We start from the raw sequence: 21,077 nt of genomic DNA, 5'->3' as shown, positions 1-21,077 counted from the left end.
ATGCATGGATGATTGGTTTTCCTAGTGTGGCATATGAGCCAACTACCTATGGTTTTTTTGTGGTGGCAGAGTCAGGCTTAGAGCCTTGGCTCTCAAATTTGCCATTGGTTTTTAGTAAATTTGTCAATGTAAAAAATGTTTTCCTTGTCTACGTTTGGATTGAGGATTATATGTTTGGTCCTAGTTTTTAGTTTTAGTTGTTATTTGATCGCAAAGGTCGAGATGCTCTTCCTCCCTCACGTCACCTAGATGACTATGATGTACTATGGTTCTTTGAAGTAATGTAAGCATTTTAATTTATTATATCTATATATAAGAAGAAGATGATGATGATGATAATGATAATGCTAGAAGCTTATAAATATCTTTTAAAAATATATAAGTATTAAGGATTAAATTATAATTCCCATGGGGTTAGTCATGTTATGAAGCATTATGTTAATTATAATATTAATAAAAATAATAATTTAACCATGATCAATTAAACTAGCAATATATTTATGTCACTGGATAGTTTAATTGGTGAAGTCGTGTAAACTAAGAGATCCAAGGCTAAATAGTGACCCGATCAACTGAGAGAGAAATGGACGTGGTAGATCAACTAAGAGGAAGGCAGTGGTAGACTCTAGAAGTATAGTGACCCATACAAAACTTACCGAGTTGCCAATTCTTCTGGGTTACCAAAAACCAAAACCATCTAGATTATAATAGTAATAAAAATAGTAATTTAACCATGATCAATTAAAATAACAATATATTTATGTCACTCGAGAGTTCAATTGGTGAAATTGTGTAAACTAAGAGATCCAAGGCTAAATAGTGACCCGATCAACTGAGAGAAAAAGACATGGTAAATCAACTAAAAGGAAGGGGATGGTAGACTCTAGAAGTATAGTGACCCATACAAAACTAAGAGAGTTACCAATTCTTCTAGGTTACCTAAAACCAAAACAATATATTTATTAACATTTAAAATATATATCCATTAACATTTAAATTATAATAATATAGTTTTTAGTGACCCAACAAAAAATTGTTAGTTTAAAAATCATCATCCCTCCCATCATTATGTGATTAAAATCCCATCTAAAATTAGCGTCTCTATCGATCATTTGATAGCATGACCTCCCATTTACTTCATAGGAGCGCAATGGGCCCCTAACTTGGCAGCATGCCTCATGACGCTCACGTCAATTGAGAAAAAATTAGGATGTTATTAATGAAACCACAATCAATTACCAAACTGCAGTGGTAGTCTCAAGAAATTATTGTGGTTTGGTTAAGTAGAAGTTTAATCGTAGATAAAAGGCTTAGTCTCAGGAAATTATTGTGGTTTGGATAAGTAGAAGTTTAATCGCAGCGTAGGTTTCTTTTTCAAGTATTCCTGATATATTTGTCTACAGCGTAGGTTTCTTTTTCAAGTGTTCCTGATATATTTGTCCACAGCATAGTTTTTAAGTTTTTCTTATATTTTTGTCCACAGCATAGGCGTTTTAGTTTTTCTTTCTTTCTTCTTCTTTAATAAAACACGGAGAATTTCGGAAATCTTGTTCTCTAGTTTTTATCGTACTTTTGTCGACAGTGACTTTTCAAGTTTTTTATATTTTTCTACATTTCAGAGGAAATTGAAATCTTAAGTGCTGGTTCTTGAAACTACATAATTGCAGAAGAGTTCTTAAACCCATTAAATTTATTTACAAATTCGAAATACAGTCCCACCATTAAAAATATATATATAAATTATTAACCAAAATACCATAATAGCCACCAAAAAAAAAAAAATTATATGATAGTTTTTTCGCAGAGTTAAAAATAAGAACTCGCATCTATGCACTGTTAAAGTTTTCAACGGTCAAACACAGCAGCTCTTATCTATTTACCATTAGAGTTTTCAAAATTTCAATGGTAAAAAATAAAGGTATGAAGTTTTCGGTGAGAATCCACTGAAAGAATATTTAGTCAGGTGTGTTTTTTTTAAATTGATTTGTGTAAATTTAGCGGAGTTCTTTATGGAGGAGGGAGGAACTCTCTAGATAGCCAAAAGTGGTTTAATTTGGGTAAACAAATTTCAAAAAATTTTATAAAAGTTTTTATAAAGGCAGTGTTTGTATCATGTTTTTTAGGGTGGAAATAGATTCAGCGCCATCAAGAACCTCTAAAACACCTAAAATTATGAAATTTGACAACTTTTACTTGGATTTCAAGGATAGACTCTCCCAATTTCAGGGTTAGTTTTGACCAACTCTCCTTCTCCTAATTTGAGCTTTGATCTAATTAGCATTCAACAGCTAAACCCAACACAAGCTTGTCTAACCTTAACAACCTAAAGCTTTGATACCACTTGATCTGAAAATCACTCATGAGTGATCTCAGTTAAATAATTAATGAATGAAGGTATTACAGAGTCATGTGCTGGTGTGTGTCTATGTTATCTTAGGCAACAGATCGATCAAATTGCAAAATACACAGACACTGGGAAAATGGAAAATAGTAAGAGAAACACAGTAAGCAAATACAAGAACACAACAAATTAATAAGGATTTCACCCAATCCTCCTAGGCTACGTCTCCAGTGCAGCTTTCAATGGTGGCCTTTTCTTATTGTGTCTTTAAAGCAGAGTTTTTATAATGAGGAACTCAATTTGAGTCTCCCGAAACAGATAATGCTTAGTAGGGTGGTTCTTGGATTCCCCAAGCCACTAGAGTGCACAAACTCTTTCCTTACCAAGTCTCTACCTCACTGGTCTTAATGGGATGAATCCAATCTGGTACTCATTTCCCGACAGATATCCTCACAGGGATCGCTTGAACCTCTCAAGCCTGGTTTTGTCTGCTCGATGCTGCCTTAGCTCTACAGATCAACCCGGCTCTCTGTGTCTGCTTCTTTCTCCTTCTTCACTGTTCCCTTACAAAGTTTGCTTCGCTCTCGCTTCGTGCTATCTCTATCTCCCTTTTTTTTGTTCTCTGTCTCTTCATGGCTTAAAGCCAACCCATCTCATAACTATTTGCTTCCTCTTCCGCCCCTTCGGATCACCTACTGTTGTTCGCTTGGAGTTCCCTGCCTCTGCGTCATCACCACTGTGTAACATCTCACAAGGAAGTGGCCACTTGTCCTCTCATGAACTGCACCAGCTCTTCCTCAAATGGTTTGGTATTTTGATTACGCTGTGCAATGATTCATTCGCTAACTCAGCGGTCAAATAGGACTTCAGACTTTTAAATGCCACAACTTAATTTTTCCTCCAGATCTGGTTTCTCATCGGGCGCAATCTTCTCCGTTAGATCTTGAGCCCCCAAATCCTACGGTGTTCACTCTTATCGCGCGGTTGACTTGCTCAGACGTTAGCCCGCGATAAGAGGCATCTTTCTCTCTCATCTGCCAGACACGCATCATGCAATGTGTGGAATCGCCCATTCTCCTGCCAAATCCGCTTACCGCCCAACACACCTCCGATATGCCGCTGGTTTTGGAGCGCGGGACCTGCCTTTCACTTTAGCGCTTTTCCCTACGGTTTCCTAGCTTCTCATGTGATTGAGCGCTCGAGGCCTTTCCTTCTTGAGGGGTTTTGCCTAGCAATGCGCGATTACCTCCGTTTTCCGATCCAGACTTCCCAACTACTAGTTTGCATCCTACGCAGTCTCTATGGGCCTCAGTCAGTGTGCTTCGACCAAGGTCCTTGTCATTCCTTGCTGGCTACAAACTGCCACTATCCAGAGGTCCTTCCTGATAGCTCTTTGTTCACAAGATTTTGAAGTCTGTCCTGATTTGATACTGTCATAGAACTTTGATAATTTTCATAGATCCAATTCGGATAAGTTCGGCTTCCTCGAATGTCAAACAATAGTGGAGAATAGAGTCAATGCTAATACAGTACAGGGTGTCCCTGATAATGCGATAAGGCTGAGAATGATGGCGAATACGTCGCCGAGCATCTTTGGACAAATCAGAACGAAAGGAGGACGTCTGAAGGTAGACAATAATATCCCTGTACCAGGGATCGAGGGTGCTAATCAAGAACAGAGACTCGTCTGGAATATGGTCCTCTAACCGAGAGGGCGTGGTAGCGAATGGTAGCAAGCAAAGCAATTCAGTTTCTTAGACTTGGCCATAGTAAACTCCAAATCAAACTCTTGAAGGTTGACAATCCATTTCGAGTATTTTCCCCCCAGCAACTGACGTGACAAGATGTACATCATCGGGTTGCAGTCAGACATAACTGTCGTTGTACGTAATAGGATATAATGACGGAAACATTGGACAACATGAACAGCGGCCAATGCAAGTTTCTCAACATAATCATATCGAGTTTCTGTGTCAAGTAAATTGCAACTAAGATAATAGACAACATGCTCCGCACCAACATCATCGTCTTGAACCAAAACCATGCCGATAGCGCTATCGGCGATGGCCAGATAAAGAGTATAGTCGTGGTGATAATCAAGTGGACATAACAATGGAGCAGAAACAAGGAGTACCTTGAGTTGCTTGAATGACTCTTGTGTAGCGGCATCCCAGACAAAGGAGGTATCCCACTTTAATAACCGCATATAGCCTTTAGCAACTTCAGCGTAGTTCGGAATAAAATGACATAAAAAATTTGCTTTACCCTGCAAACTCTACAATTGTTGCAAAGAAGTAGGAGGAGGAAGATTCAAATTGCCTTCAACCTTGAGGGGATCCAACTAGATGCCCTCCTTGTAGACGACAAACCCAAGAAGTCTACCAAATTCGACGCAAAAAACACATTTATGCGAATTAAGATGGAAACGGTAATGTCGACATTGAAGAAAAAAATTGTGGAGATGATTTGGATGGCCATGGTGCTTCACTGAATGGGCCAGAAGGTCATCTAGGTAAGGCTACACAATGTGACGAATATCATGAAACGCATAAAACATTGCGCATTGGAAGGTATCACCGGCATTTTTAAGACCGAAAGGGAGTTTCTTATAGGCAAAGGTACCCCACGGGCAGATGAAGGCAGTTTTGTGTTGATTCATCGGCAATATATTGATCTGGTTGTAACCAGAAAAGCTGTCCATAAACGAATAAATCTCACTTCCAGCACAATCGTCAATGAGTTGGTCAATGAAAGGCGTAGGATAATTATCTTTGGGACAGGCACAATTAATGTCGCGGTAGTCAACACAAACCCTAATAGAGCCCTGTTTCTTGGTCACAGGGACAATATTAGAAACCCAATCAGTGAGCGGGATAAGGTAAATAAAACCAGCTTTAAGAAGTTTTTTAACTTCTCATTTAATAGCTGCATCCTTTCGGGGGTGCACGGGGCGTAAACGCTGTCGAACAGATTTGGCACTCAGATATGTAGGTATTTCATGCACCACGCTACTAGGATCAATTCTGGGCATCTCTTCATAGAACCAAGAAAAAATGTCACGAAATTCTCTAAAAATATCAGTATAAATTTGAATCTCCTCTGGAGTACAGGTTACTCCAATGTGAACATTCTCGACAATCCCCGATTTGACAGAGATGTCAACAGGCATGGTTTGCATAATGTTCCCTATATTTCCTTCAGAGAACACTCCGTAGATTTGAATAGGCATCTGAAGGGGTTGGGAGGGGACACAGGAAGTAAACCGTACAAGACAAGTAGTCATAGCCCCGTGGCTAGGGAGAAACGAGGAGCGATGGTGATGATCAAACCAAGAAGGTTCCTTGAAAGACATCGTCTCAATAATCGCTTCATCAGAAGGAAAGATTTCCTATAACGGATCTAAGGAAGTGCTATCTCTGAGCCAAGGGGATTGTATATATGCATCGAGAGCCTTGCTCAACAGAGCAAGTTCAAAAGATGAAGCTGAAGTAGAAACAATTTCGACATAGTTGAGTTTGGTCGGACTCAACGACATGGCATCGCCCCAATATTCTACCTGATCGACGGGAGGAAGGACCCAAGGATCAGAACAGACAGATCTCATATTGACGGGAGCGATGTTGGGAGGTGGGAGCGGAAAAACACCCATAAGGGCAGGATCTTTAAAAATTCTTGCTCCCACGCTCTCATATGGAACAATGGTATGCTCAACAAAAGGCATGTTGCCATCAAAAGAAGAAGAAGCGAAGAAGGACAATTGGTCAACCATGACAATTTTCCCTTGATGGGGAAAACGAAGAACACAAAATAGAGATGAAGCCACGGCTCGCATGGCATATGTCCAGCTTCGTCCCAAGAGGAGGTTGTAAGTTAAATTTGCATCGACAACCTTGACCTCAACTTCAACCGTCTTTCCTTCCAGAGTAAAATGCGGGAGGATACCAAAAGGATGGGAATCTCTTCTATCAAAGGCTTCCAAGGTATTCGGAGACTGACTCAGGGTCGGGGAACCAATGGCCTTCCAACAAGTGACAGACATGATGCAAGTGGAAGCGCCCTCATCACTAACAATGCGGTGAATATTCTTAGAGTTAATCATGACCTAAATGAGGAAGGTGATCTGATGAGGCAGTCCGGTACATGATTATCGAGATCAAAAGTAATCAAATCTGAATCAGCTGGGTCAATGCCACCAATGGCTGATAGCAGAGACTTCCTTTGGGAGGGATAACTCTGGAGGACTTCCAATGCAGACATAGCCGAAGGAGCTTGGGCTAGGTCCTCAACAATGCTATAGTGCTACGTAGCACAAGCATTAGGGTTGTAGGAAGACTTCTGGAGTACTCCTTTAGGAGGAGGTCGAATGACCGTCTCGGTACTAGGTCACTCGATATGGAGGGGACCAATACTAGATGAAGGAACACTGGAGGGGACTTCAGTTTCCTTCTCGGCGGGCGGAGGATATTCTTTTGACCGAGTACTAATATGGATGGGAATCGTCCTAGCCATGAAGACTTGAGAGCCAAAAGTGGAAGAAGATTGAGGTTGATGAGCCACCATTTGAGTCTGTTGCTAGGGAAAAGGCTCTTTGAGCACAGCAGGAGTCCCAGGGGTGCCTTTAAGCAAACGACTAACCTCAGACTGTCTACGACAATATTTAGTATAGTGATCCTCGTTGCAAATGAGACAAGAGTACTTAGGTTTGCACTTGGCACCATCTTCAACTGGAGGCTTAGGAGGATCCTGCTTTGGTTAATCGAATTTATTTTTCCCTTTACCCTTTTTCTTACCTTTCGAAGTTTTATCTGTTGTGGTGGACTGGACGACGTTAACTTTGGAAGTTTCACTGGGATTGGGTGGGGCCTGAGAAGCATTTTAGGTTGGAGCAGCAGACTTTTGCTTCGCAGGGTTCGTGAAAGACTTTATGGAGGATGCATTAATGGAACCAATCACACCGTCAACAGATGGCATTGACAGATCTTTGGACATTTTGGGCCGCGGAGCATCAGGCAAATAATCATATAGCGTATCGGACTAGGAGTAAACGAAGTCTAGATACTGAGCACGCGCAATAGCTTTCTCTTCAGTAACACATGCCCCCATAGCAACGTCCCGGGCTATCAGACCGATGAACGAGGTTGTAAACCAGTCAGTCAGAAGCTGATCAGGGATCTAGAACTTAATTAGATGACGAAGCCTCCTCCATTCATGGATATGATCGGAGATATGCGTGGTCGTGGTCTGCTTCAAAGATGTGAAGAGATGTGTGCCCGTTTCATATCGAATCGGTAATTGAAAATGAGTTAAAAATGCCATAGCTAGCGAGTTAAAGTCCTGGAAAGTTCCACGAGCTAGCCCTAGAGTGGGTCTAGTCACAGCAAAGACAAAACAACAATTGATTCCCTTAATAGTCATCGTTGGATGCCTACCTCAAACTGGTGGTTGATGAAGTTTCCATCGCGTTGCTCCAGCTTCCGTTTCTTTCTCCTCAATGAGCAATCAACTTGAAACACCACAAGAAAACGACAGAGCACATAACCGAGAACAATAATGATCTATTTACTTGTAAAGTCAAGGAGTCACAAGCTATCAAGTAAATTATACACAAGATATAGGAAATCATCACTGTTTGTATTAAAAATGAATCAAAAGCAAACTTACAACCACACCTTGACGTCGCAAGTCTTCTTAGAGGGTCCCGTTGGTATGTTCCTTCAAGCATTCACTCTTAAGAATTGGTCTCCCAAAAGGACAATAACTCTCTCTCTATCAATCTCTCATACAAAGTTAAGGCACTCCACAACCTCTTATCAAACTTTCAGCAATCCCACACTTTCCACACTCACACCAAAGCTGTCTACTTAATCTCAAACCAAACTTAAAAGAACTAGAAAACACTAATTCCAACACTAAAGGACTAACTAGCAAAAAACTAGCAGATCATAGCAATGGTGAGTGATTTTATAAGAGGAGTCTCCATGAAATGAGGGAAAGGGAGCTTATCCTCAAGGGAGGTTGCACAAGAGGCGGAACCACCATCCCAGAGGAGCAAAAGCGACCCAAACTGACCCGACAACCAGCTCTAGAAACACCCAGAAGGCCGACTGTTTGAACAAATTCACCAAATTTGGGTCATTGCGGGTCATGAACCAAGTCTCAGCGACGGCATCGCACGGAGGCAATGTATTCAGACCAATCGTCGCAATAAATATCTCACGGGGTCGTGCCAAGCCCTAAAATTCAACCGTCGCAAGAAACTGATGTACTTTAGCGACGGTGTCGCGACGATACAGTTCATGACAAGGAACCATCATGCATTTTAAGGGTTTACTCGTGACGATGTAGAAACTTAGGCAAAAAGGGTCAATCTTCAGCATTAGAGAGCACTTGCTTAATCTTCTTAGATAAGTGGGAACAGATGGACATGTGTATTTGATACATGACACAACAAATGGACCGAGATGAGGACAATGACAAATTATTGTGTAATAATACCTGAAGGGGAGGTCAGACTCCACAACCAAGCCACAAGTTGAAACCCCAACCTGAGCGCAACCAACGGCCGAGGTGCCATGATACCACAGCCTGCTCACCAGGAGCAAGGTCATTAATAAAAACTACAGGAAGGCGAAAAGTGGAATCAGAATAGGGTTTTTGCCTGTCAAATAAGCAGCCAACCCATCATTGAGAGTAACAGGCAGAGGACCAGTGAAATGCGACCAAAACCCAGTTAGAAAACATCACCTGCAAGTTGTAAAAGAATCGTTCACAAATAGTTGAAATAAGGCATACCCAAAATGACAAACCAAACCTGAGACCTCCACGGAAAACCAAGTGTACAACAACCACCAGGTCCAACGAAAAACATTATATAAGTAGAAAACGGTAAAGGACCGGAACCAGAGAAGAACCAAGAGGATAACGGGCAACAGAGACCCATCTTTTTTCCAGAGCTGAACCAGATGAGCCACAGAGGAACAAAAGCATAACTCAAACGAACAATAATGCAAATGAGCCCAGGTCGAGCCATACCATAGATGTCGTGCTCACATAAAATGAGACCAACCTCGGGCCAGATGCACATTGAAGGCGCCATAAACCCTCACCAAACCTCGGTGTGTGCCAACATGGGAAGGACCAAGGACAGGCCAGTTGCCACGCAACCGTCTCGGGATCGCCATCACATAACATTACATATTTTATCATGCATCATGTTTTTAATAATCCCTCGTTAATTAAACGATGATAATGATGCAAAGTTGCAGCAAAATGCATTGTGAAAACAAGTTGCACTAATGATTATTTTTTTACGCAATTCATTATTTCATCTATATGATTATTTCACTTAGTGATTTTGATTATATCACTTAATGATCAGATTAAGAGTATGTGATAAGTCATTCATGGAATGCTACATGTTGGTAAAACTTGTAAAAAAATTAATCCTATGAATTTTGTACGAGGTATACTGAGGGATATTACAAAGAAGAGTCATCCCTATACACAAAAAATCAGTAATATCTTTCTAGTTAACCCACTCCATCCAATGAATAGAGGGGCCTACAAAATAAGGAGAAACCAACTACTACCAAAGATAATGTGCTCGATGATACACCAAATTCTAATGACCCCCTTGATGAAATTTGGGTAGAAATTGGAAATAAAGATAATTGTGGAAGAAGCTTGTTCTGCATCTTCTTTGATGGCCATCCTCCTATGAATGAGTAGAAGCACCTCAACAAAGAACTATCAAAAAATTTAGGGTAAAGATAACACTGTTCCCTTAATTGAAGAACACTCAACATGTGAATGTGATGACACAATTTATATATCATTATCATTACATTGACACAATTTATATTATTTATACTTCCTCATCAAAATAAAACCATACTTCTGCACATCAATTTAACGCAACCAACATGCATATCTATCGAGTCTTTTCCTTGGACCTAAAAAATGATACACTCTCATAATTGCAAGCAATATGAAAGGAAATAACAAAAAAAAATGCATAAATACCTAAAATGAAAATAACACCTTCATTCTTTGAAATTTATCTTCCTTCGTTTTTTTGGTCATGCAACATGTTCTTTGTGTAGTGTCTGGAGGCTAACATCATCCTATGAAACCCATCTTTATAATTCAAGCCTAACATCATCCTATTAAACCCATATTTATAATTCAAGGCTAACTTCATCCTATGAAACCCATCTTTATACTTGAACTAGACAATTTGCCAACAAAAAAAAAAATCATAGGACGAAAAAGGAAAAGGGTGAAAAATTCGCATGAATGAAACTGAAGAGGAAATGTTACACTTACTCCCAATGCAACTTAGAAAAGGGAAATTATCTCTGTTCCTACAAGGAAACCAATCAAGGACCTCCTCCAAATCATTTTATGTGGTGATCGACATTGTCACTCACTCAGGCCCTCTAAAATATTTTCAGCATTGGTGGGTAGCTCTTGCAAGCTAAGAGCGCCTAATATAATGAAAAGGTTTTTAGAGATTTGGACTATTTCAGATTATATTATCCCAAACATGTCGGAATATTCATCATCGAGCATGGTGATTTAACTCATTCATGAATGTAATGGTTACTTAAATGACTTTTTCTTTCAAACCTCACTTACTCACAACAATATTCTTTTTTATTAATTTTATTTTTTACAACTTTTTTAATTGAATTTAAAAATGGTTTGTAAAAAGTGAGAAGAAAATTCTTTAATTTTATTCTATTAATTTTTTTTAGGAGGCCCACTTTAGACCTCAAATTATTCAATACAATTTACATTTTCCTTTAAAATTCTAATCCTTGATAATGTTTTATTTTTAATATATGAGTATATTTAGATAACTAATTATATTTTTACAATATATATATGCGAATATCCTCTTTGAGATTATCATATTTTATTTTTTTAATGTGACTAAGGATAAATGCTATTACAAAGTACATGAATTTCTTAAAAATAATTTTAGTAATAATTATAAAAAATATTTTCTATAATCATAGGGAATATTTGTTCCTTTGTATTGTCAAAAAAAAATCTCATATATATATATATATATATATATATATATATATATATATATTCCCCAACAAGTGTGTTAAGAAGGAAGGTGGGGTGATAAAGACATCTGCCCACCACCCTCATAGTATTAACTCTACATTGGTGAAGGGCATACGTACTTGGCACGGAGAATGGAACCGTCCAATTGACGAAGGGGTTATGAATTGACGGGGATGGAGATGGGTGGCATTTGTGAAATATGGGATGGGGGAGCCGGGAGTCTCTTGTTGTTTTGTTTCAATAGTTGGGAAACAAGAGTCATGGGCGAATCTTTGGAAAGGAGGGTGATTCCATGGATTTTGTAGCATAACAATTTGATAGAACTTGTTGGGGTTGAGTTCTCGCTTCAGAAGGGAGCAATCGAGTCGTGAGAATCCATAATTTGTTCACCTCGTCAGAGTTTCTTGGCTCAGTTGCATTAGGGTGAGGATATGGTAGCTTTTTGCTGGAATTTATTGTTAGTAGTTAGAAGTGGAAAGGCATGTGTAGTTCATTTTGGTCTTGTTTGTTCAAATTAGATTAGCTTTCATAGTTCTTATGAGAAAAAAAGAATTCGTGGTTTAGTGTTGTAACAATTGAATTTGTTTTTTATTTTGAGGGATGGAGACTTTGGAGGCTTTATAACCTCGGTTGAGCCTTGGATGTTGTGTCTATGTCCTCTTGGAAAAGTTGGGATTGGGGTTTTGAGTCTAAGGGTGTTTTGGGTGCCTTTGGTTGCAATTATTTCCTTGTGTTGTGGGCGGGGTTTCTTTATTTCTCTTTGGGATTTTGAGTGCAGTTATATTTCCTAGGTCCTAAGGTTTTACTTAGTTTTCTCAATGGTAAATGGGACTAAGTCTTTGGGTGATAAGGAATTTCTCATCTCCTTCTTTGGTGAGTCTGTGTCGGAAGTCAATTCTTGTGGTTGATATTTTCGTGATGACATTATCTAGAGGTACTCAGGCCTTGCAAGGTCGAGTCAAGTCAATCGATTTTTCCTTTTGCAAACAGAGGCAATGCTTTGAAGGAAGCGGAAGAATCCTCATGTGTTTCTATGATGTTGCCCAAGAATATATGGAGAAGCAGGAGGAGAAGAGGAGTTAGAGTTCATCCAAGCCAACGTGGTGCAAGTTGTTTGCTCAAGGCTCAATGGTGCCCTATTTTAATGTCATTCCTCCTTAAGCATGCCAAGAGATTTGTGAGTTGGGGATTAATGTTGGTGAAGAGATAAAATCTCTCTTGGACATAGAATTGTTGGAAGACATGTCAAGATGGGTTCCAGTTTGTGGAAATACTAGGGGAAGGTGCAAGAAGTACCTAATTTCAATGGTGCTTCACTGGTAAATGAAAACACTTATGGGGTTGGTGTTAAGGGACAAGCATGTGGAGAAATATAATATATTTTCCTCTATTGAAGATCTGAAAAGAATGTTAAGGAACCTGAGGTTCTATGTGGATAATATAGCAACCCACCTGATGCATGTTGAAAGCCACATACCCTGTAATTCTGAAGGAGGGGAACAATTGGATCCCCTATGTTCGAGTGCACGAGCTTCGGCCAACATCTCTTACTGAGAGAATAACTAGCACGAGTAAAAGGTGGTGGGTTATTTATGGGTTTGCCTTGTTGGGTGTGATGAGTTTTGTGACAATCCTCTTATTCTGTATAATAGCGGCTTAAAGGGTTTGCAACTGTCGGTCTTAAAGTTTTGTTTGTGGTCTTAATCCTTAATCCTTAGTCGTGGAGGCCAGTTTTTGTTTCGAAAGTGATAAATGGATGAAACTCAACAGCTAGTGTGGAGCTTTGGGTGAAGGAGGGTCACTTCTTTTGTTGGTGTTTAATGCAAATCAGGCATGGATCATTGGTTTTCCTGGTGCGGCGTATGAGCCAACTACCTATGGTGTTTTTATGGTGGCAACGTTAGGCTTGGAGCCTTGTCTCTCAAATTTGCGATCGGTTTTCAGTAAAATTTGTCAACATAAAAATGTTTTCCCTGTCTATGTTTGGATCGAAAATTATATGTTTGGTCCCAGTTTTTAGTTTTTGTTGCTATTTGATCGCAAAGGCCGAGATGCTCTTCCTCCCTCTGGTCACCTAGATGACTATGATGTACTCTGGTTCTTTGAAGTAATATAAGTATTTTAATTTACTATATCTATATATAAGAAGAAGATGATGATGATAATACTAATGCTAGAAGCTTATAAATATCTTTTAAAAATATATAGGTATTAAGGATTAAATTATAATTCCCATGGGGTTAGTTGTGTTATGAAGCATTATGTTAATTATAATATTAATAAAAAAATAATTTAACCATGATCAATTAAAATAGCAATATATTTATGTCACTGGATAGTTTAATTGGTGAAGTCGTGTAAACTAAGAGATCCAAGGCTAAATAGTGACCCGATCAACTGAGAGAGAAATGGATGTGGTAGATCAACTAGAGAGAAATGGATGTGGTAGATCAACTAAGAGGAAGGCAGTCGTAGACTCTAGAAGTATAGTGACCCATACAAAACTTACCGAGTTACCAATTCTTCTAGGTTACCAAAAACCAAAACTATCTAGATTATAATAGTAATAAAAATAGTAATTTAACCATGATCAATTAAAATAACAATATATTTATGTCACTTGAAAGTTCAATTGGTGAAATCTTGTAAACTAAGAGATCCAAGACTAAATAGTGACCCGATCAACTAAGAGAAAAAGATATGCTAAATCAACTAAAAGAAAGGCGATGGTCAACTCTAGAAGTATAGTAACCCATACAAAACTAAGAGAGTTACCAATTCTTCTGGGTTACCTAAAACCAAAACAATATATTTATTAACATTTAAAATATATATCAATTAACATTTAAATTATAATAATATAGTGTGTAAAGACCCAAAAAAAATGGTTAATTTAAAAATCATCATCCCTTCCATCATTATGTGATAAAATCCCATTTAAAATTAGCGTCCCTATGGATCATTTGATAGCATGACCTCCCATTTACTTCATAGGAGCGCAATGGGCCCCTAACTTGGTAGCATGGCCTTTTACTTCATAGGAGCGCAATGGGCCCCTAACTTGGCAGCATGCCTCATGACGCTCACGTCAATTGAGAAAAAATTAGGACGTTATTAATGAAACCATGATCAATTACCAAACTGCAGTGGTAGTCTCAACAAATTATTGTGGTTTGGATAATTAGAAGTTTAATCGCAGGTAAAAAGCTATATTTGCCAGTCTAATTAGTCGGAGGAATTGCTCAAAAAGTTATAGAAATTCTGGTTATATTTAGAGAAAATCTGGCAAAGATTTCTGTAAATCCAAGTTATAGTTGTTAAACTTCAAAATTTTAAGTGTCTTAGATGTTTTTGATGGTGCTGAATTCATTTCCACTATCAAGAACAAGATTCAAATACTGCCTCTACAAGATTTTTTGAAATTTTTTGCCCAGATTCCAACCACTTTTGACTGTCCAAACAATTTCTCCACCTCAATAAATTACTCCACTATATTTAACTAACTACATCGTATGTTTCTTTTTCAGGTATTCCTGATATATTTGTCCACAGCATAGTTTTTAAGTTTTTCGTATATTTTTGTCCACAGCATAGGTGTTTTAGTTTTTCTTTCTCTCTTCTTCTTTAATAAAAGACGGTGGAATTTCGGACATCTTGTTGTTTAGTTTTTCTCATACTTCTGTCGACAGCGACTTTTCAAGCTGCTGCTTCTTCTTTTTTTTTTTTTCTAAATTTCAAATTTAACCCAAAAAAGTATAACCGCGAGACGTAAAACACCCATACTTCAACTTGAAAAACAGCCACGAATCTTCCTGTTGGTGGTCCGGTGCCGCAGGCCTACCAGACGAAAGAGTGAGTATGATACGCAATAGACACGTCAGCATTATATGTGATATACACGTGACAAGATTGGACGTGAAAAAATCAGCTTTTTATCAATATTTAAATTAGAGTTTTATTCATTTTAGTTGATTGATGAAAATTTAGATTTAGATTATCCGAATTAAATAAATGGAAATGTAATTTTTTAAAATTTTCCACCTATTAACTCTCGCTTGGTTGACCTTCAAATACAGACAGCATATTTCACATCGGTTACAGGATGGATCGAGGTGGGGAATCTTAAAGGTATCTAGGTGGGGAATCTTAAGAGTATCTATAAAATATCTATAAGGATTGACTAAATTGACTATAGTGATTAGTTTTTTGCTGTGGTTTAATTGTTAGTTAGGTGAGAAGGTTTAGTTTTTACTGGTTTAATTTTGGGGAAGAGAAGTTGAGGCGGTTTTAGTTTCCACTCATTATAAAAGTAGGAAATCTTTAGGGTGTCTATAAAACTAGAATAACTGATTATAATGATTAGTCTTATTGTTATGATTTAATTGTTAGGTGAGAAGATTTAATCAAAAACTTACCGGTAAACCAGATAAGTATGTTCACATCAATTACAGCTGTTAATCAGGCTGGGGGACCATGTTATCTCTAAACTTACGCATATCGATCAGGCAGATACGAAATCTGTGATAAGGAAATCTCGGGTTGCTTGCTCGTTAAGGGAGGCAAGAAAAACCCCAAGGAATGGTAATTGCAAAGGGAATTTAGTTTCCCTGCTCCGAATAGAATATGGGCGATCGTTGGACGAGTGCGTGATGTTGGCAGCTCACTCCCTGATCTGGTATTTGGAGAAAAAAATGGGAATTCAATATTAGGCCGAAATATGTTGAAAATATTTAGTTTTGATGGAAAAAGATGAGCCGTAGACGAAATTGCGTGGCTGTCTTGGAGAAAATTCGTGTTCATGAATGTTGTTTAGCGAAATGGGCGGCTTGAAAGACAAAATTATGTTTCACGAGTTTGGACAGAATTCACAGGTTTCTGCTCCTACTGCCTCCTCTGCTTCACAGTTTTCTGCCGCTTCTGCATCCTCTTTTTCTCTAGTTGCAGTATGTGTGGAGAAGAATAGCCGGCATACAGTTAATTGGGCATTGGATAACCTAGTTTTCGAGGGAGATGGATTGATGCTGGTACATGTGAGGCAGCCCATTGTTTCCATTCCAACTCCCAGTAAGATAATTCTAATTCATAACTTCTTTGTGTTCTCGTTTATCATGAATTTCAATCCTTTATTCTCCAAATTGAACAGAGGTAGATCAACAGGCTATTTTGCAATATGGGTTCTAAAATTTTTATTTTTTACTAAATAAAAATGATGGTTCATTTAGATTTAATAATTTAACACTATTTCTATTTTTTACTAAAAAAAATATTATGGTTCATTTAGATTTGATAATTTAACAATATTTGTTTAGGAAAAATAAAATTAAGAAGAAAGATTTCAGTTTTTTATATTTATTCTTGTCATAATTTACTAATTTTCCACATAATCAAATAACACATAAGTATCAATTATTAATATTTATCAACCATTTAATTTATATAACTATAATAACATATAAATTATATTTTGATGATGAATATAAAGCATCCTAAATTCTATTTTGATGAAGAATATCCACCATCCAAAAGCTTATCAGGAATTATGAACTAACCCAAACTCTTGGGTGTAAAATCAACAAAACCCTTCTAAACCATTCTCTAGGGTAGTATGGTTCTGGTGGTTGTGTAAATATTATAAGAAGCTAGTATGGTTTTGGTGGTTGTGTAAATATAGCAAGAAGGCACTGAATGATTATTTTACGATGTGTATCCAGTAGGTGGGACACTCTCTGTTTCAGTTAGCTAGTTCGTATTAATTTAATGATTCTCTGGTTGAGCATATAAGATTAGAAAAGAGCCACCATGCCACTTAAGGGGAATCAATCAAACTTTGAGGAAGATAATAACAACACACCAGTGATTGAAACATTGAGAGGGGCAACAGCAATACACCTCTTTTACCCTGTTAAAAAATTTATAGTGTCGAAACCAATAAGGTTACACTTTTTTTATATATTATTTAGAGTCAGTAAATCCCAAATTAAAATGAAACTATGTTACTTTAATAAAATTCAAAATTAAAATGAACTCTGCTCATTTATTCCATTCCATGGCAAGTTCACCAGTAGTCCTATATATCTTCTCTTAAACATTGAAAGTTTTTTCCTTTGAAAATGAAAAGCAAGCTCTAGGCTTTTAAATTTTGTGTGATTCTAATACACTTGATATAACTTTAGAGTGTTTCTGGTTTGCAGTGGGGAACATTCCAATTGCACACTTATCCATGGATGTTGTGACTGCTTATATGGATAACGTTGCATCAGAAACTCGTCATATGTTATGGCCTTTTCAGCAGATGTGTGACAGCAAAAAGGTCATCTGAAAACTCTGCCTCCTCTTAGAAGTTTTTGATTATGAGGCAGCTGTTTTGCCATGTTAGAATCAAGCAGTAGTATTTACTCATTGTCAATGGAAATCAGGTACAAGCACAAACAATTTTGCTTGAAGATAATGATGTATCAAAGGCGATTTTGGAATATATCTCAAATTCAAAAATCGGAAAGCTCGTTGTGGGGTCTTCTAATAATATATTACGGTAAATTGAATTTATTGATGTATCAATTAAATAACTCCACATCCTTCCATTGATGAACAAAATCTTCCAAATTTTGGTAGCACTTCTGCTGCTCGTTACAATTGTTATCTGCCTCGATTTATTGTCTGCTTATCTCAACAAAATTTGGATTGGACAGAGCACTTGGGGAACACACAGTAATCAATTAAGGCCATTTCTTGCATTGAATTAAAGGTGTTTCTATACTTTTTCTATCTTAAATGCTATTTTCATGTCATAGAATTATCAATGTCCATACTCTGAATTTTTTTGTAGGAAACTTAAATCCCGTGATATGCCAACAAGTATAGCAAAGAAAGCCTCAAGGTTTTGTGATGTGTATGTTATAGCAAAAGGAAAACTGGTTTCAGTGCATCCTCGGAATACTTCAGCACACAGCAGCAGAACAAATAATTCAGAATACGCTTTACAACCAAGAGGTATTAAAGTATTATTTGGCAAAGACAGTTTCTCTATACTGTATTCTTTGGCAAGATAATTTCTCTACCGTTAGGTGGATTGTTTTGTGAATATATTCATTTTTGGCAATCTCTCTTGCCTGCAATTTACGTAATGAAAATTGTTTGAAACGAGCTATATTATATCAGTGGTGCTTTAGATTCTTTTGATTTCACTCTACGTTTTGTAATAGAATCAAAGTAAAATAAATATAAACCTGTGTCTTGTCATTGTTCTGAGCTATATTTCTTTTATTGTTTTAGAAATGACAGGGGAGAGGGTTTTGGAATGTAGTGAAAGAAATATCAGAGATAAAAATGGCAACCAGCGTTTTGATAAAATCAGAAGAGATTTTGAAACGGCATCAGTATCAAAGCGGAGCATAAGTAGCTTCTTTTCAAGAAGCCTGGTGAGAAATAGATCTGCAGGTAACAGCTCAAAGACAAGCACATCTGAAAAGGCAACTGCTGCAGAGGACAAGGTCAGCATCTTTTGCTACCTGATAACAAAAAAAATAAAAATATTTGAATCTTGCTTAAAAAAATTTGGACTACTTGTGACAGGATGTTATAAGTCTAGAGTTCGGGAAACTGGAGGACACAAATGATACTTCTGATCAGAGATTTAGAAGATATTCAATAGAACAAATTAAATTTGCTACGGATTTCTTCGCTGAATCACTTAAAATAGGCGAGGGAGGATATGGCCCAGTCTACAAGGCCAATTTAGATCATACAACTGTGGCTATCAAAGTTCTCCAAGATGATACAGCTCAAGGCAGAGATGAATTCCAACGCGAGGTATGAAAAGAATTTGGGTGATTTACTAGCTGTATTGTTTCCATGTCTAGTATCAATTAACGACAATGGAAGGTTAAATAAACAGAATTTGAATAAGCGTCGGATAATCTCTCTTGAATATTTTTTTGCAGATTGAGATTCTAAGCCGCATACATCACCCCAACATGGTTATGCTGCTTGGCGCTTGCCCTGATCGCGGATGTCTAGTTTATGAATATATGGAAAATGGCAGTTTAGAGGATCAGTTGTTCCACAGGGGTGACGGAGATTCTCTTCCATGGTTTATCCGCTTTCGAATGGCTTCAGAAATAGCTACTGCTCTTCATTTTCTTCACACCACCACGCCAGAGCCAATCATTCATCGTGATCTAAAGCCTGCCAACATATTGATAGATCACAATTTTGTGAGCAAAATCAGCGATGTAGGACTAGCGAAGCTCATTCCTCCTCCAATCTCTTTCGCTCTTACTGAATACAAGATGACAGTCCTTGCTGGCACCTTCTATTATATGGATCCAGAATACGTACGGACCGGAACATTGTTTCCTGCGTCTGATGTATATGCTATGGGAATCATTTTCCTGCAATTGCTCACAGCCAAATCCCCAATGGGTATTATGGAGGACGTTCAAAAAGCCATCCAGGAGGGCTCACTCAATGAAATTCTGGACAAAACGGCTGGGGACTGGCCTCTTAGGGAAACTGAAGAGTTTGCTGAACTTGCCCTCAAATGCACAGAATTGCGGCGCCGAGACAGACCGGATATGAAGACAGTTATTCTGCCAAAATTAAATCAGTTCAGAGATCTCAAAAATGCACATTCTGAGGACTGCATCCCCTAGCTACGAGCATTCTCCATTACTTCAGTCGGGCCCTCACATTTGCAATATTTTCATTGAGAACTTGACTTACAAGAAAAAATTCGTCCTTCGTACGAATTCTTCCTTTTTTGTAAATTGGCCTAGAGGCAAACATTCTTACCCTGTACAAATTTCAAACCGTCAGATGCTTGAGAATATTTCAGAATTTTGATTAAAGTTGTCGGGAGGTTTTGTACGATCTTGCAAAATCTAAAAAATCTCCCGATCACACCTTTGACCTGTACAACGCATAAAATTGTAATTTTACCAGAAAGAAATAAGAAGTTTTGAATTCTTCCCTAATAATAAGAGGTTTTGAATCCCTCCCTAAGAACATCGAGCTGTCGAAGAGTCAAAGAGAACAATATCTCTTATTTTGCTGCATGGAAATAAGAAGTTTTGAATTCTTCCACGAACAACATCTACAATGTACAACAATAATTACCTGCTACTTCAAGGATTGCACGTAGATAATAAGATGATGTTAGATGAAAAAGTTTATAAAACCTATACTTTTCATGAAAAAATTATTAAAAATGTTAAAAAGAAAAACAATTAATATTGGTTTCTTTATAGGGGTTTTAGCGGTGTTAATGTAGAAAGGACACAATATGCCTTGTAATCTTCCAATTAGTGTGGGAGATATGCCGCATTAGAATCACATGCATCAGCATGCATGGAAAACATTGGAGTGGATCTTGGGCCATGGCGTGTAGGGTTGGTGGTTCAACTTATGAGGTGAATGCGAGAACTTAGGTTAATTCCCTTGTGGAGCACACTATCTAAGCATAGGAGAAAGGGAGCCTTTTTGGTGTGGAATTTTCCAGTGATTTGCTTAAGGAGGTGCATTTCTTTGTGGTTGGCCTCCTATTGCTGCACGAAGGTGGTGTACTAGGTTCGCATTTTCTGCTAGTTGACAGGAGTGGTTTGCCCACCTTTGCGGCTAAAGAAATGTGCCTGTAAGTTCTCTTCCTTTGTTTTCTCTTTTT

At 37.9% G+C, this 21,077-nt stretch overlaps 1 protein-coding gene across 1 annotated transcript; it reads left to right on the top strand.

The window, feature by feature from the left end:
- The first annotated feature begins 15,903 nt into the window (after nucleotides 1-15,903).
- On the top strand, nucleotides 15,904-20,399 carry LOC149144148 (U-box domain-containing protein 35-like). Its single transcript, XM_089448511.1, has 7 exons — nucleotides 15,904-16,483; nucleotides 17,611-17,729; nucleotides 17,836-17,951; nucleotides 18,246-18,409; nucleotides 18,692-18,909; nucleotides 18,992-19,228; nucleotides 19,360-20,399. Exons 1-7 carry the CDS (start codon nucleotides 16,222-16,224, stop codon nucleotides 20,068-20,070), a joined length of 1,827 nt encoding a protein of 608 aa, XP_089304637.1. The 5' UTR covers nucleotides 15,904-16,221; the 3' UTR covers nucleotides 20,071-20,399.
- Nucleotides 20,400-21,077: the final 678 nt, after the last annotated feature.

Source organism: Pinus tabuliformis, chromosome X, assembly GCF_031772625.1.
Source record: "Pinus tabuliformis cultivar Carrire ecotype Pingquan chromosome X, CPIR1, whole genome shotgun sequence".
In the NCBI taxonomy this organism is placed as follows: Eukaryota; Viridiplantae; Streptophyta; class Pinopsida; order Pinales; family Pinaceae; genus Pinus; species Pinus tabuliformis.
Note: the sequence above shows the minus strand (reverse complement) of the source record. Positions and strands in the feature narration are given on the sequence as shown.